This window comes from Watersipora subatra, chromosome 3 (genome assembly GCF_963576615.1).
Source record: "Watersipora subatra chromosome 3, tzWatSuba1.1, whole genome shotgun sequence".
Classification (NCBI taxonomy): domain Eukaryota; kingdom Metazoa; phylum Bryozoa; class Gymnolaemata; order Cheilostomatida; family Watersiporidae; genus Watersipora; species Watersipora subatra.
This window is the reverse complement of record NC_088710.1, coordinates 43,122,096-43,140,122: the sequence shown is the minus strand read 5'-3', so window position 1 is coordinate 43,140,122 and position 18,027 is coordinate 43,122,096. Positions and strand designations below refer to the sequence as shown.

The following is an 18,027-nucleotide window of genomic DNA, read 5'->3' as shown; positions in this document are numbered from 1 at the left end:
AAAGCTAGCGTACGCCACATATTTATGGGCGGGGCTTGTTGTGCCGATCGTGTTATTTGCGAGACCGATATTGAAACGATTCAAAAGAGCCTTTATGACTTTGAAAATTAGTGGACTAATCTTTATTTTTAGTACAAAATCGGAATCAGCGTGTCTAATTTACCTATAAAATACCTTGACAGTGTTGTGTATCACAAAGTAACTCAATACACTCAATAAACGTGTTTTCACCTTCCCAGAGATTGACCAAACAGCGCTACCAGCAGTAGCTATGGTCAGAAAGCACACCATAGGCCAGCTAACTAGTGGCACTGACATCGCACCCTTAGCAAATTGTCACTAAGTATACAAGTCTGGCAATACTACAATATTTTTTCCTTTAGTCACCAACTTTATGTCTGCATTTTGCTTTTGTATACCGATGGAGCATCTGTTCACTTTGCTTGACTGAGCTAGACGGACTTTATTTCTCCTATAAATGAGACCTAAGCAAAGCCCAAGTACGTTGCTTGTTTTGTAAACTCTCAGAAAAAAACCTAAATACGTACCAAAATATGTTTTTAAAACAATAAAAAAATATCGATTTTTATAAATGTAATCAATTGTTTTGGAGAGTTTAGCAGACCTACCACAAGTTAGTAGCTAGATTTTTAGTGTCACGTAAAGATCCGTTAGGTTACTCTATTAATGAAAAATGGCATTCCATTCTATGTGACAGAAAAGAACAAGAGCACTGATGCTGTGTAGCCTCGGTACCATTAGCTAGTGATTTTGGGGCAAGAAAATGTTATTGAACAAAAGCTCATACAGCAAAACATCCTGTCAAACCAGCGAATACTTTCAATAATTTATCCACTCATACGTTTTAAGTCTACCAAGTACACAAAGTTAAAAAATGCCTAAAAGAAGCAAGAATGACAAATACCGTATTTATATGAATTATTTTACTAATCATATAGTGCAAATATTTTGATAATATGTTATATAGCACAGTAAAAGGTTTACATATTATAAACATCACTTCAGAAGAAACTTGAATGTATGCAACAAGTCTGAATGTTTATGTCTGTGAAATCTTCCTCATATCAGCTAAAAAGTTAATGCATAATACTAGTTCCCCTGTAAGGTTTAAACAGAATACCTCCAAGCTAGGCAACGCTATAAGCAATCAAGAATGAAATAATAACTGCTTGCATTCCTAAAATAGCTACACATTCTTTGCTCAACAAACATAAACTACACTTTCACTTCGTGTTAACTAAATAGTTCACAGTGCAACTAGATCTTCACTTGAAGCCACTGTAGCAGAAAACGTATTATACTTTCTACCTTCTATTGCAAAAGCCATTAAAGTTTTGGCTACTCATTTGTTAGCTCTTCACATCTTACATTTTTTTCTTAAGTATTCGCTTAACATCACGACTTTGCAGAATTACCTTACCTTGAAGTTATTTCTAAAAACATTATTTATCAAAGTTTTAAAATACTAAAAAATACTTATTAGATTTGCTGCTGACCAACATAAAACTAGAAATTCCCTGTCATACAGCCCATGACCAAAGTGATATTGGAAAAAAAAGAGTACTGCTGGTTGAGAAATGCAATATTAGCTGTCAAATGGCACTGCAGTGCAATGGGATAACTGCAATGGTAGCTGCAATGTAGAGGGTGTTATTATGTACAACAAACAGCAATAATGAAAGGAAAAGATTATATGTTAATATCTCTCCCCAGCAATAAAAGAAATGCAATATTAGAAGTAAAATGCACTGATATTATTAGAATAACAAATATCATTAATATAGTAATACAGTAATAATAGAAAACCAATGCACAATTATGTTTACATTCCAAACCTCATAGCTAACAATATCAAGAAGTTGTGATATTTATATAGATTTTTAGAAAATCTATTTAACAAAGGTATTTAGAAAAAATAATAACAGTAACATATTGTCCAACATCGGTCACTATATACTTCCATCTTGTAAACTCAAATGCGTATTCTTATAATTAAATATTTTAAAATCAAATAATTATTGTCATAATTAAATCTTATAAAATCAAATAGTTATTCTTATAACTAGAAATTCTACTGTCATACAGCCCACGACCAAAGTAATAATGGAAAAAAGAAAGGGTACTGTTGGTTGTTGAAAAAGTAGTTCTCAGCAGGAATTGACAGAGTATAATGTAAATGAGACTTGTTTGAGATGATATAAAATAAATTTGAGGGAGCACGACTCTAAAAAGGCGCAACATAAATAACAGAAATGTAACAGAAATAAATGTTAATAAAATAAATAATTAACTATCTCAAACTTATGTTTTACAATAATAAAATAAATATTAATTCAAGCTGTAGACCTAAACTACTGTACGTAATTTAAATAACAACAGCAATAATGAAATATGTTTATTATATCTCTTATTATATTGAAATGCAATATTAAAAGTAAATGGCAAGCTGCCGTGTAATATACAATTTGAAAGTTGGTTGTTGGTTAAAATAAATATTAATTCAAGCTGCAGACCTAAACTACTGTAAGTAATTAAACTAACAACAGCAATAATGAAATATGTTTATCATATCTCTGAAATGCAATATTAAAAATAAAATATATTGTAAAATACAGTTTGAAAGTTGGTTGTGTTGAATGTAGAACGGTTTTGACAGCGTTATGTAACAGAAATAAATATTAATAAAATAAATATTTAACTATCTCAAACTTATGTTTTACAATAATAAAATAAATATTAATTCAAACTGTAGACCTAACCTACTGTACGTAATTTAACTAACAACAACAATGCCAACAATAAAGAAATATGTTTATTATATCTCTGAAATGCAATATTAAAAGTTAAACGGCAAACTGATGTGTAATATACAGTTTGAAAGTTGGTTGTGTTGTGATGAATGTAGAATGGTTTTGATAGCGATATGAAACAGAGAGCAAGCGTTGGCATTTATGCGTCTGGAAGTTTTATGCAAAATGGAGTGAAATAAAAAAATATTCTTGTCATAAAAGGGCGTTGTAGTAACGCCCTACCTTGTAGATAAGATGTAAAGAAATCTGGCTGATGTTCTAGATAATTTGAAAAACCTTCGGTAATTGGACAAAAACGTAGGCTGGTAAACTGTGTACCACATTTTCGTACCTGTAAATCGGTCTACGCCTCATACAGTACACAGTAAACAGTTCTACTATCTGTCGCACGGCTTTATTGGCGTTTCGTAGGTCGGTTGAAACTATTAATAAACCAAGCTGTTCAAGCGTTTTGTGGCGATTTGTGGCAAGACTTTATCGTTCTATTATCTGTCGCTCGGCGTTTCAATTTCCGAAGCTTTTCAAGCGTTTTGTGACGATTTTTGTCCTAATAAATCTGTCTATTTATGTATAATCCGATTAGATGGGTTAGTTTTAGGAATTTGCGGTAACCTTTCAAAGGCTTGGTAACATATTTAAATAGGTTTATATGCATTTTGTATCATTATTATACTTAAACAACTTTACTAAAAAATAGTTAAATTTGTTGATAGGATTTCGTTGCAAGGGTTTGGTGACGGCCGTTAACAGATAATTTTTCGGGAGTTGTATGCACATGTGCATTTATCATAATTCTCCCAATCAATCGTTTCACTCTTGTTTGGTGGCGGGATTAAATATTGCAATAATCTCATAAGAATCGTTAGAAAAAATATCATTGTCATTTCTTTTACTTTCACTGCTTTGGACATCAGTTGGAATACCAAACTACTCTTATGGGTCCAAAATGTCAGTTACTTTGAAATCGGCAAAAAAGAAACTATTACTTTTCAGTACTTCTACATTAATTACAGAAACCTTCGGCAATTGGACAATGCTATAGACTGGTAAAATGTGCACATTTTTTTTGTGTGAAATGCGCACGACTTAATGGTTTTATTCTCTGTCGCTCGGCGTCTCGTTTGCCGGTCTTAATTTTGATAAAAATAAGGCTTGTCAAGTTTTAATAATGATTTTAGGCCACATTAATCTGTCTATTTGTGTATAATCTAATCAGATGGGTAAGGTTTAGGAATTTTTCTACAAATAATAAAGACTTGGTAACATATTTAAACAGGTTTATATGTGTTTTGTATCGTCATTATACTTAAACGAATCCATTGAAAAATGGTCAAATTTGTTGATGAGATTTCAAGACATGGGTTTGAGAATAATTGTTGATGAATAACTTTCATGAGTTGTGTGCACATATGCATTTATCATGAATCTCCCAAACAATCGCTTCGCTTGTGTTTGGTCATGAGAATAAATTTATGGTACTGTGTAGTAAAATGACACTAGAAAACCATCAGAAAAATGAGTGCACTTTGTAGATCATTTAAAGAACTCATCGTCATCGTGTTGATTTAAGCACAAATCTGTCTATTTTTCAAAAGATCTCCAAAATCTTTCTTTGTCTAATATTGGTGAGCTTCATAATAAAAGTTTTTAAAACTTCATAATACTCTTGCCCGTCATTTTGAAACTATCCATTCTGAGAAATCAATCCTGTGTTGCTTTAGCTATAGTAAACAGGTAGAAAACCTCATTATTCTAGCAATAAATCTAGCAGTACTCATCTTTACTAATTTATGCTGTTTCATAACAAGAATCAAAACATTAAAAACTTTTAGCCTGATAACAGATACAAAAATGTAAACACATCAGTCTGAGGAAAAATATGCGCAATATTAATAGGCATTTTTAAGAACCTCAAATAGTACAGAGGAAACAGCTTAAATAAAAAATTATGGATAAATTCAGCCGCAAAATATGCCTAAATTTATTTCACCAGTACACCCTGCCGCTAGTAACACCGCCGCTAGTAACACCACCGCTAGTAACACTGCCGCTAGTAACCCCGCCGCTAGTAACACCGCCGCTAGTAACACCGCCGCTAGTAACACCGCCGCTAGTAACACCGCCGCTAGTAACACCGCCGCTAGTAACACCGCCGCTAGTAACACCGCCGCTAGTAACACCGCCGCTAGTAACACCGCCGCTAGCAACACCGCCGCTAGTAACACCGCTGGTAGTAACACTACCGCTAGTAACACCGCCGCTAGTAACACCGCCGCTCGTAACGCCGCTGCTTGTAACACCGCCACTCGTAACACCGCCGCTAGTAACACCGCCGCTAGTAACACCGCCGCTAGTAACACTACCGCTAGTAACACTACTGCTAGTAACACCGCCGCTCGTAACACTACTGCTAGTAACACCGCCGCTAGTAACACTACCGCTAGTAACACCGTCGCTCGTAACACCGCTGCTCGTAACACCGCCGCTAGTAACACCGCCGCTAGTAACACCGCCGCTAGTAACACTACCGCTAGTAACACTACTGCTAGTAACACCGCCGATAATAACACCGCCGGTAGTAACACCGCCGCTCGTAACACCGCCGCTCGTAACACCGCCGCTAGTAACACCGCCGCTAGTAACACCACCGCTAGTATCACCACCGCTAATAACACCGCCGCTAGTAACACCGCCGCTAGTAACACCGCCGCTGGTAACACCGCCGCTAGTAACACCGCTGCTAGTAACACCGCCGCTAGTAACACCGCCGCTAGTAACACCGCCGCTAGTAACACCGCCGGTAGTAACACTACCGCTGTAACACCGCCACTAGTAACACCGCCGCTCATAACACCGCCGCTCGTAACACCGCCGCTAGTAACACCGCCGCTAGTAACACCGCCGCTAGTAACACCGCCGCTCGTAACACCGCCGCTTGTAACACTGCCGCTAGTAACACCGCCGCTAGTAACACTGCCGCTAGTAACACCGCCGCTAGTAACACTACCGCTAGTAACACCGCCGCTAGTAACACCGCCGCTAGTAACATCGCCGCTAGTAACACTACCGCTAGTAACACCGCCGCTAGTAACACTGCCGCTCGTAATACCGCCGCTAGTAACGCTACTATGATAGTTGCCAACAATGACTATATAAGGGAGCCAGTAACACACATGTGAGTAAGAAACTCAAAGCCTACACTTAGGCTAAAAAAATGATTTTCGAAATAAAAACAGCAGCTTTAACATATTGTTGCCATAACCGACTTACTGCGAAAAAATTTATTCTAAAAATATTTTTTCTTTCTTGCCGCTTTTATGCTACTTTTTTTTATTGAATATATGCGGTGTGGTTGCAGGCAGCTTAGCAAATACCAATTACCTTTCATGTGCCTGAACCCCTTAGAATTGCAAAAGTTAGTTATCTGAGGAGTCTTCATCAGTTGAGTCATCTTTTTTCATCAGTTCGATTTTCCGTTCTGCCGTCGATGTTCTCCTTAAATAACTAGAAGTGCAGCCGGTATTGGCAGACTGGGTTAGGAGTTTTATAATTGAGGAGAGGCATCTTCTATGGTGAGTGCAGTCCTTAGTCAGCAATGCCTTCATAGCTGCCTTGCACTCTTTTCTACAACTTGTGTTTGTCTCAACTCAAGCATATTATGCAGTCTATGCTTTAACACCTTCATGTAACCACCAAAGGACATTCTGTAGCACTCCACAAGCACAGGCACACTCAGTATACCCAGTAGATGCTGGCCTTAAATGTGAGAGTTCAGTGCTGTTCAACATTAGCAAGGAGCTACTGGAAAACCTTTTTAAAATGGTCAGCACTTTTAAACCAGCATGTGACCGGTTCTATGAAATCATCAAACCACAATTTGATGTAAACACAAGCCGCCGAGTTTAGAGCCACAAGTGTTTTGCAACGCGAGATTACTGGGGGGGGGTGTGGTTCCCTCAACTGATATGAGAACCACGCTTAATTTGCAACAGAGGCGCTTAACTGACATTAGATCCAACGTTTTTCAGTAGAAGTCGTTCAATTCGTTGCTTTACAATAATAACGAATGAACACAAAACATCTTCTACACACAATAAAACAGTATTATTGTGAGCCACAAACTTGCATGGATATAATATGTCTGAATGACACCACTTATCACAAACAAGCTTGCAATAATGAAATAATTAAAGCTACATGTAAGCTAAGATGTCAGTACGCAGGTAAAGTGGTTTTTACATTGAAGTCATTGACTAACTGTTTGACTGTTAAAAGTGTTACTTAACTAACACACAAAACTACAAACATTCTCCAAGCTCATTGCGATATTATACATTCCAAATTACTTTATCTATTGCTTATGCATGTCAATATAAGTTGGGCTATAAAAATGATCAGAAAACTACAGTCCTATTAGCTCCTTAAATACCATTTAATCAATAATGATTGCAAGGCTGATTTATTTCCAAGGCTTCAAATTTTATTACAGTTATTTGCACTAAATTTTGTATTGAACCAGCATCAAAGCGCAACTGATGCAGTGAGCGATCACACTAAAACAGTGTTTCCATCATAAGGTTGGTTCCTGCAATTTGCCAGCACGCCTGCAATATTGTATTTTACGTTGGGTGTGGCAAACATTTCTGTTGTATTTCTCTACAAAAAGTCAATTTTTAAAAGATTTACTTGTTTAATGTTTTAATTGTATGGCCACAGATTGTGGCAAAAGAAAAAGTTTGGAATCCAAATCTAGCTTTGAAATAATAAAAACACACTAATAATAATAATAATAATAATAATAATAATAATGCTACACGTGAGAAGCTCACTACATCTAAACACAAAAGCGTATACTTACAATAAATATATTTTTCAAACAAATCCAAAAATAAAAAAATAATGAGATAGCTAATTCAATTTATAAAGAAAATGAGCCTTTGTGCAGTGGACTGTTGTCACGGCTTTTTGAAAGATTGATTTTAGAGAAAGTTTCAGTTTTATTTGCTTTAGTGTTGATGTATTGTTTTTATACTTTTAAATACAGTGATAACACTATTTTATGATATTATGTCCAGTAGTCAAAGTCCAAATTAGTAGTTCAAGCTTGAATACTGAAGCATGAAGCGTGCATATTTTGCCATTGCCACCATATGCCATTAAATGTTGGCATATTCAACAACTATGTACATAATTATTACACTGTATAGCAAGTTTGACTCGTGGCGTAGGGGATAGCAAAACTTTTTCTGTCAAAACCAGTTTCCGAGCTCAATTCCAGTGTGAGGTGGTCTTTTCATTCCTATAATTTTATTGCTAATAATGGAATACGGACGACGGATCGACAAACCAACAAGCACTTAGATCAATATATATATATATATATATATATATATATATATATATATATATATATATATATATATATAGATACTACTATTATAGTAGTCATTGGGTACTACTATAATAGATATAGCAGTACCCAATGACTACAATATAGCCAGCAAAGAAAAACAAAAGGTAGAAAAATATCTCCCTCTTGGAGAAGAAATTGAAAAATGCTGGAATGTAAGAACAACCGTAATCCCAGTAGTCATTGGGGCACTGGGCGCAATAACACCGGCGCATAAAATGTGGCTTGCCCAAATACCAACAACAATCAACTCAGGTGAGTTGCAGAAAAGTGCGCTATTGGGAACAGCTAAGATCTTGAGACGAGTGCTCAAACTCCCAGGTCTCTGGTAGGAGACCCGAGTTAGAGCAGAATTTACCACCCATACGGGGTATCCGGGGTGAGGAAACAATTTTTATATATATATATATATTGATATATATATATATGTGTGTGTATATAAATATTTATATAAATATATATATACAAATCACAGACATGGGAGGAGTTATCTTCTCGGTTACACTCAGCACTAAACCACATGATTAAAACCTCGAGCCCATTTCTAGCATTTTGGTACAGCTTTTTATTTTCGTCAAACCTTGCCTGAGGAGGGCATCACAGGAAACAGATTTTTTTTACTGAAAATTTACTTTCCAAATATTTTTTCTATTATTCCATACTCCACTAATTATCTTTAAGGTTTTCAGTGTAGAGTTATCTTTTTATATGCTTTTGCACCTGCATTTAGTTACTATATATTTATCTATTTATGGTAAATATATGTATATATAATAAATATATATATAGTATATACATATATATAATATATACATAAAAAATTGTTTTCTCACCCCGGTTAACTCGCATGGGTGGTAATTTCTGCTCTAACTCGGGTCTCCTACCAGAGACCTGGGAGTTTGAGCACTCGCCTCTAGATCTTAGCTGTTCCCAATAGCGCACTTTTCTGCAACTCACCTGAGTTGATTTTTGTCGGTATTTGGGCATGCCACATTTTATGCACCGGTGTTATTGCGCCCAGTGCCCCAATGACTACTGGAATTACAGTTGTTCTTACATCTCAGCATTTTTCAATCTCTTCTCCAAGAGGGAGATATTTCTCTACATTTTTTTTTCTTTGCTGGCTATATTGTAGTCATTGGGTACTGCTATATCTATTATAGTAGCCCTCTTGTTCTCCTTGTCCACCACCACTATATCTGGTTGGTTTGCTAGGACATGCTTGTCAGTCCGGATGTAGAAGTCCCAGAGGATCTTAGAGCGGTCGTTTTCAATGACGTTACCAAGAGCTTCCCACCAGTGTTGGGGTTTATTAAGGCCATATTCATCACATAGACACTACATCTATACACAACTACTGCGATTTGATTATGCCGCTCAGTGTATGCGTTTCCTGCTAGCTGCTTGCATCCACTGATGATGTGAGGGCTTGGTCTCAGGGGCATCTTTGCACAGTCTGCATCTCTGATCGTCTCTAGTGTGATAGATTTTTGTTTGGAGTTGCCTTGTTGGGAACACTTGCTCCAGGGCTGCCATGATTAGCGACTCTGTCTTGGCTGTTAGGTTTCCTTTGTTCAGCCACATGTATGTCTGGTGAAGATTGCCAACCTTAGATATTTGTCGGTGGTAAGCACCATGAAGAGGTTTCATGTGCCAGTCGATTTCCTCATCATCAGAGCGAAGCTCCATTGTCAGAGCAGCCGATTGAAATTCAGCTAGCAACGTATCTTAAGTGGCCATGGAGACTGCATAGGCTTTGATGCTTTGTTCTTCCTCTTTCACTGTCTGTTGTACACTTTTTAGTCCCCTACCGCCATCTTTTCTATCGAGAGACAATCTAGTAGTATCAGATTTTGGGTGGAGTGTTTCATGCATGGTCAGCAGTTTACGAGTTGCTATTTCTGTTTCCTTGATGGCTTCCTCAGTTCACTTTATTATGTCTGCTGGATATCTTATTACTGGAAGTGCGTAGGTATTTATTGCCATGACTTGGTTCTTGGCATTGAGCTGGCTCCGTAAGACCTGCCGAAGGCGTTTTTTGTATTCGGTAATGGCTTTGTGACGTACCTCGGTTTCATGGTTGATGTTGCTTTGCATTATCCCCAAGTACTTGTACCCTTCTTCTATATCTTTGATGGTACCATTTGGCATTCTTAGGCCATCTGTGAGTATAGAAGGGTCTTTCTTAAGAATTAGCCTTTCATATTTCTCTATACCGAAGGTCATTCTGATGTCCTTGCTGTATACCTGAGTGAGGTATATTAGCGAATCAATGTCCCTTTTTTTCTTAGCGTACAGCTTGATGTCATCCATGTATAAAAGGTGGTTTATTTTGGTGCCACTCTCAAACTGGTACCCGTATTGAGTGTTTTCCAGCATATTGCTTAGAGGGTTTCGGCATATGCAGAAGAGCAGCGGTGATAAGGAGTGACCTTGATAGATGCCTCGCTTAATTTGTACACTCGCCAGCTTTTTGCCATTAGCCTCCAGTTCCGTCTTCCATTTGGTCATTGACATCTTGATGAATGCCACAAGAGCAGGGTGAACATTGTACTTACAGAGGCACTAAAGAATCCAACTATGGGGAATTGAGTCATAGGCCTTTTTGAAGTCAATCCAAGCCATGGCAAGACTGGTATGCCTTTTTCTGCTGTCTTGACATACCGTCCGATCCACCAGTAACTGATGTTTAGCTCCTCGGGGGTTGCGCCCACTTCCTTTTTGAGCACTGGTCATAGAGTGACTCATGTGCTCTTCCAGTTTGTCTGCAACTATTCCTGAGAGCAGTTTCTAGGTGGTTGGCAAGCACGTTATTGGTCTTTGCCGATAGTTTTTGGGAATCGGCCCCTGCTTTGGATCTTTTATCAGACGTACAGTTCGTCTTTTGGTCAGCCATTCCGGCTGGTCGCCTTCTTCTATTAGGCATTCCATCTGCTTAGCCATTTTAGTGTAAAGTGATGTCAATTTCTTTAACCAAAAGGCTTGTATCATGTCATGGCCAGGTGCTGCCCAGTTTTTCATGTGCTGCACTCTGCACTTGATGTCCACTTTACTGATGGTGAGTTCTTACTGAGCCACAGTGTGTTGCTGGCTCTCTTTAAGCCTCTTCAGCCAATTTGCAGTGTTGTTATGAGTAGACTCTTTCTCCCAGATGTCCTTCCAGAACTTTGAAGTGCTGGATCGGGGAGGACCTGACATTGGCCTCCGCAGTTCACCTTTGAACTGGGAATACACTCTAGATAGCTTATTGATGAACAGTTTGTTCATTCTCTGTTATCCCGTTCTTTGGTGTACTGCTTCAGTCGTGCCGAGAGTGCTACTAGTTGCTGTTTGACAGATTCTAGAGCTTCTATGGTGGCTTCCCTTTTTGGATGCCCCAAACTGTGGTTAGATCTCTCACTGAGCCTACTAACTTTCTTGCGCAAGTCCTTGATCTTATTTTGTAGCCTCAGCTGCCAGGATGGAATGGCTTGAAGCCTTATTGGCAGTGGCTTAATACCCATTGCATCCAAGATGACGATTGCTGTACTGTAGATTAGGGCATTTGTCTCACTGATTGATCCAGCTGAGATCGACTTCAGTGCCAAATTAATGTCTTCTAACAGCTTCTTAGGTATGGCCTTGTTAACTCTCCGTAGTGATACCTTGCTTCCATAATCATTAGCAGCTGGCATCTTGTTGATGATATTTTTTGCAAGCTCTTTCATCCTTGGGTCAAGGTCAAAGTGCATGTTTTTTTCAACCCGTGAGTCAACTCAAGATTGTGTATGGGTGACAGTGTGTGTTAATATGCACACTTCGTTGGTCGAAGTTACTTGAGTGAACTGTTCCCTAATTTCATCTACCTCAAGTTCCGATATGACGTGCCGCTTGATATGTTACTCTAGTGAGCTAGTTGTTTAGCGGTTAGTGGCAATTCAGGGCGCATGTTTATCCACAGTTGACGCAACCTTCCCATGTAGCCCCACTTTTGAGGTTCACTCATAAAGTAGTGCTGCATGAGGTTTTTATATATATATATTTTTTTTTTTCACTGCCTTGTCCTGAACTAGGACATAGCAGTGAAAAATGGGCTACGTTTCAAAACAGATGAAATGGCCTTAGTACAGATAGTATAGGTATATCCATATACAAATACTAGCAGTACTACTCGGCGTTGCTAAGGTAATAAAAAGGTCTTGGGACAGAAAATTGATTTGTATTTAACATATAGCAGCATTTGCCATTTTAACCTTCAAACTACATATCATGAGAGAAGTTTTTTGTGTAGTTGAAATAAATTAAGACAGAAAATGAAAACAATTGTTAAGGTTTTCAAACTTTGTCAAACAACTAACTTTTCAACTTCGCAACACAAGGAAAATGTTTTGTGCAGGTCAAATAAGTTTTTTAAAAAGTTAACCAATTATAAAAGGGTTTAAATGTAAATGTGAAATAATCAGCAAGTAATAGCTAAATTAAGTCTGTTTCGCTACGATTACAATAAACGATGATTCGTTAATGATACAATTAATACAAACTGAGAAATCAAAACAACAGTTCTGAATATGGTAAATTAATAATAACAATTCTTGCATAGAAGTGTGTCTGTGCGTGCGTGCGTGTGTGTGCATAAAAAAGGCTACTGTTCCAGCAGAAGCTATCTATCAAAACTTTAAATAGGACGATACTGGTACCTTTCGATACTGGTACAAATATAAAAATGAGATATCGGACTTGTTTTGTTTGGTACTTTGTCTGACCAAAGGGTGGAAGAATGTAGAGGCCATTCTACTCGAGATAATACATTTGTCTGCCTGAAAATCTTTGACTTTCACCGTGATTTAGCAATTGAACCTTGCGAAAACTGAAAATAGAGTTCACGAAAAAGTGAAAAAACATTGTGTTTCGTAAAATTAATAGATTTCATAAAGTTTTAAATATTGCGTTATTTAGCATGTGCATACGCTTTACGGTATATAATAATGTCTGTAATTAATATGCCTTGCATAGCTCAGTGGTCACAATTTCTGTGGGTTCACATTCATCAGAACGCGTAATTTTAATTCCACAATTTTAATAGCTATAGCTGGACGTACCAAAGGGCAGATGACCGACAGACAACAAACTTTGAGAAATATACATTATATATAAAAATTATATATATTGCATGCAAAAGACTGCCAGGTGATCTCTGATCCGCTCATCCGCTCTCTTTTTCTTCTTTTCTGACTGGTAAGCTCGGCCCATTCTTCACGATCAACCGGTTGTGTGTGACAGCAGTGTTGGTCTTCACTTGTGCTGGCTTTAACAATGATAGCGATGCATTAATTTCATCAGCTTCAGGCGAGCTAATTATAGTCTTATTAACAGAGCTGACTTTATCCTTGCTGCCACCTTTAATCTTGTTAACCAATCTGACTATAGCCTTGTCAGCTGAGCTGGTTTTGTCCTTGACCCCGAGTCAGTTTTAGCTGTTGGCTTTAGTAGTAGCTCACTGGCTGGCTAATTTCTTCATGTTTAACTGATTGTGCATGCATTCAGTCTGGAACAGCTCAGTAAGCTGGCCAGCGGTCAATTATCACAACGACTCTTCTGGCTAGCTTCTAGCACGATACTGTAAACTACCAGAGGATGGGTAAGAGTCATTTTACATCTATAGTTCAGCCTCATTAGTTATCCAAGAGGCTGTTTCGATTCTCAGTTTTCTCTAAGAATCAGTTAATATCTGTGCTTGTAGGACTATATATTTGAATATTTGTTTAATAGCTTACGTACTAATCACTAACACTAGCATGGCGCCTCCGTGAAAAAGCCTTTTGCAAACAGCAGTTTCTTTATACTCTCAATCAACTTACATATTATGAAAATCGGAATTTCCAGTTTACAAGCAATTTTGCGTCATAGAATTTACATGTAGGGGAATTTATACTTCAAATGAATCTACCAATAGTAACTACTGATGAAGCAATTGAATCCTTATCTTGTGTCAATGATTGGCTTTTGTTCACATGACTCACTGTCTCTCAAGCATAAAACTAGCAATGCATTGGCTTAACTAGCTTGTCAGAACGCGCTGCTACTTAGCAGGATAAGCTGGAACCTTTGCAGCTACAATACATTGTTAGAAGAGTGTAGGAAATAAAGGTCTACTTCAGCACTGCTGGCTAGTGGCTGATTTATTTCATATGGAAGTGATTTGATTGTTTCTTGTCTGAAGCAATGGCAGCTCGATATACAGAAGACTATGATGAGCTGGCAAGGACAGTCTATGTTGGAAATGTCTCGAGAGAGGTAAATTTAGCTTACAATTGCAATTGATTTGAGCTAATAATTGCTCTATATGATTGTGTTGATATGATGATTGCAACATTGTATCAGTAAATAGTTCATACGCAGTCTCTGCTATTGTAAAACAGAATATTAACTAGTATTGCTAAGAGTGCAGTTCACATTAATCAATTCTTGCTGACGTTATTTGCTCAGCAACAGAAAGTGTTTTAGAAAGCTGGTGTTTAATCAGAAAGTAATGCATTGCTTGTGTCTTATGGGCACATTCCTTCAGCTTAATACGAGCTTGTCTTCAAAAGATTTTTAGACAGGCTAAGCTTGTTGTTGTCACTTTTTCAGGATCAAAAGAAATGTGGCATGATAGTAATTCATCGTACTTTTGACTTCAGCCATCACATGTTTACACAATTACCCATTTTGCTGGCCTTCTTTTGTGTATATCTAGCAACACTGACATTCTGATTGCTAAGACACATATGAGGATGAAGTTTTATGTTAATATGAAAGTTTCCTGACATTGACCTGGTTTATGTCAGCAATAAAAGTTGAATCTCTACCAAGATTAGTTCAAGACCGCTTTTCAATCAGTAGAAAGATTTTGATAATTAGCTTCACTGATCTTTACCTTCATTGATCTATAAAATTTGTTGCTGAGCACTTTATTTCGTTTTTCTATCCTAACACTGATCGGATCAAAAACATTTATCGTTTACTACCTCTTTGATTGTTGCCCTAGTCGAGTTTCGCTGTTATACCATTATTTTTGTGCTTTACCATTACCATTTACTTTGTACTGTACTTTTTTACCATGTGTACAGGTATATTTAAGTATAGGCCTATCTACTTGCACAGTAATATTTTAAAACAGTTCCAGTTTTAGTAAAACATGGCAGTCCCACCTACTGCTTAAATGAAACAGAATAATATATGACTGGATAAGTGAAGATAATTTTATTATAAGTCAAATCAGAGTTGACTTAACGCAATTGCCAGACAATTCAACACACTTTTGCCATTTTGGTACTAGCATCAAGCTTTGTAGATTGCCTTTGTAACCATTTGCTGACAGTAGCTTTGACCTTGTCATAGGTTTTTATATGAATGCGTTTGATATAGAACTTTATAACACCAAAGAGGTGATAGTCGGAAAGTGCAGGATCCGGACTGTAAGGTTTGTGGTCCAAAAACTCCTAACTTTCAGTCAATTGACGACCACCAACCGTCATTTGATTGTCTCAATGGTTTGAGTGACAGTGTGGGGGCTTGCATTGTCTTTGTAGAGAATGGTGTTACAAAATTGCATATCTATACTCCTGTTCCTAATGTTCTTCTTGACTTTGTGTAGTAGTTCCAGTAAGTTTTCCTGTTTACTGTGATTCCCTGCTCAAAAACTTTTATGGTAATGAGGCCTCTCACACCCTAAAACACTGTAATCATTATTTTCTTGACAATTATCGGTGCTCTTTACTTATTTGTGAAAAGAGATAATGGGTGTTTCTACCTCGATGACTGCCGCTTTGACTCTGGCTTATGGTGTACCAACTAGGTGTCATTACAAGTCTGTTTAAAAAAGAATCTTCGTCTTTTTTAACCCGGTCCAGATTCTTCCTAGATGTTTCCAATAACTTAGCGTTGTTACCATCATTAAGATTTTTGGGTAACCACCTGCAGCACGCCTTTTAGTACCCAAGATCTTCATGAACAGTGAAATATATCATTTCAATAAAGATGCTCAATGATTCAGCAATTTTTTTTACTAGTAACCTCATGTCTGCCATGACAAGATTGTCCACAGCTGCTAAAGTGGCTGGTGTGGCTGCCTCTCAATAGAGCTGAGCCCTTACTTCAAGTTGTTAGCCTATTTGAAAACTTTGTTTCAGTTAAAACAACTGTCAACATTTAAAACTTTCAACCTATATTAATAAACTAGCTGTGCTACCCAGCGTTGCGCGAGTAATAAAAGTTCTAAACATTTTAACTTTCAAACTACATATCATGAGAGAAAGGTTTTGTGTAGTTGAAATAAATTAGGAGAGAAAATAAAAACCACTGTAAAGGTTTTCAAAGTTTATTAAACAACTGTAACTTTTGAACTTCGTATCATTAGGAATAGGTTTTGTGCAGCTTAATTAAAAATAAATAAAACAATTGTAAAGGTTTAGAAACAACTGTAAGTTGATACTTTCATAACTTAAAAGAAGTGTTCCGTTAAAATAAATTGGAAGGGAAAATAAAAATTTAAAGGTATTTAAATGTAAATGTGAAATCATTAGCAATTAATGACCAAATATAGTCTATTTTTCTACGATTAAAATAAAAAATTATTTGGTATACAATTATATGATTTTAGTTCCTTTCAGTGTTGGCATGCAAAAGTTGGTATGTCAAATTTTGCATGCCAGTATTGGCATGCAAAATTATTGTAATCTATAATAGACAAACATAGAATGGTATAGAAACCCGTAGTCATTATCCAATGCAATTACATTCTGGTAAAAATCATCATCATTGAAAATAGTACTAGAATACTATGTTAACCTTAGTAACTATATGTACTTACAATGACTTTAGTGCATTTTGTGGCTATGATCTGCAAGATAATATAACATTACAATGTACTACGTAGATAGTTCTTACCTTTGAGACGGACTTGTAACTTAAACACTGAATCTGTCTTAAATTAATTTAGCTTACTAAACACACTCTTGAAGAAAGTTTTAGTATGTATTTTAGTAAACTTCAAAGTTTTAACAAAAATTTCACGAATTGTTTTTATTATAACACGGATACCAGATATTGGATAACGGAGTTCAGCAACGTATATCTTTTAATATATATATATGGTGATAGATAATAGATACAGTGACAATATAATTGTCCGCTTGAAAATAATTGGCCTTCACCCAAGATATAATAATCGAGCGTTACAAAAAATATTTCTTGGCAGGGGCATCGTAACGCGTAGTCACATCAGTAAAATAATCAGTGTGCGCTATTAATAGCTGGGCGCACCTGCAGAAGACATATGACCAACCTTGAGAAATATGTATCAAAGTTTTTTGTTGTTTGTTCAGATGCCTGCCTGTCCAGTTATAACTACCCTACTGCAGGATGAATTTATTCGCGGAGTTATATTTCGCGAAAATTGTCTTTTCATGCATATTCGCGGATGAATTTATTCGCGGCTGAAAACTGCCATGCACTCTCTAGGAAAAGTTAACTCTATTGCGGCTAGTAATAGCGTTATTCCTACGCATGCGCACACCGCGTGTTCCGGGTTATATTTATCTTACAACTGCAAGGTGATCATGCTAAGCTATGGTAAACAATTTTTGCTGCGTCCAGAGGTTTTCACGAATATTCATCGCTTTGGAGGCCTTTGATAAGCCAACAACTTGTGGTAAGTAATGAGTTTTTCACATTTACTAAATCAGTTGAATTTTACTTTGGTTCTTCGGTAAAACGCAATACTTATTTTTTCCATCCCTACCGCTTCATTATTTGTTTTAGTGTGAG

At 37.0% G+C, this 18,027-nt stretch overlaps 2 protein-coding genes across 2 annotated transcripts in view; both read left to right on the top strand.

The window, feature by feature from the left end:
- Window positions 1-9,576, top strand: part of LOC137390614 (mucin-21-like) — a 39,343-nt gene extending 29,767 nt beyond the window's left edge. Inside the window, exons 6-7 of the mRNA XM_068076940.1 lie at window positions 4,825-5,648; window positions 9,457-9,576. Coding sequence (XP_067933041.1) covers window positions 4,825-5,648; window positions 9,457-9,576 — 944 coding nt within the window. The remainder of the gene's footprint in view (window positions 1-4,824; window positions 5,649-9,456) is intronic.
- A 4,790-nt stretch (window positions 9,577-14,366) lies between these two features.
- Window positions 14,367-18,027, top strand: part of LOC137391452 (uncharacterized) — a 53,909-nt gene continuing 50,248 nt past the window's right edge. Inside the window, exon 1 of the mRNA XM_068077933.1 lies at window positions 14,367-14,514. Coding sequence (XP_067934034.1) covers window positions 14,443-14,514 — 72 coding nt within the window. The 5' untranslated portion in view covers window positions 14,367-14,442. The remainder of the gene's footprint in view (window positions 14,515-18,027) is intronic.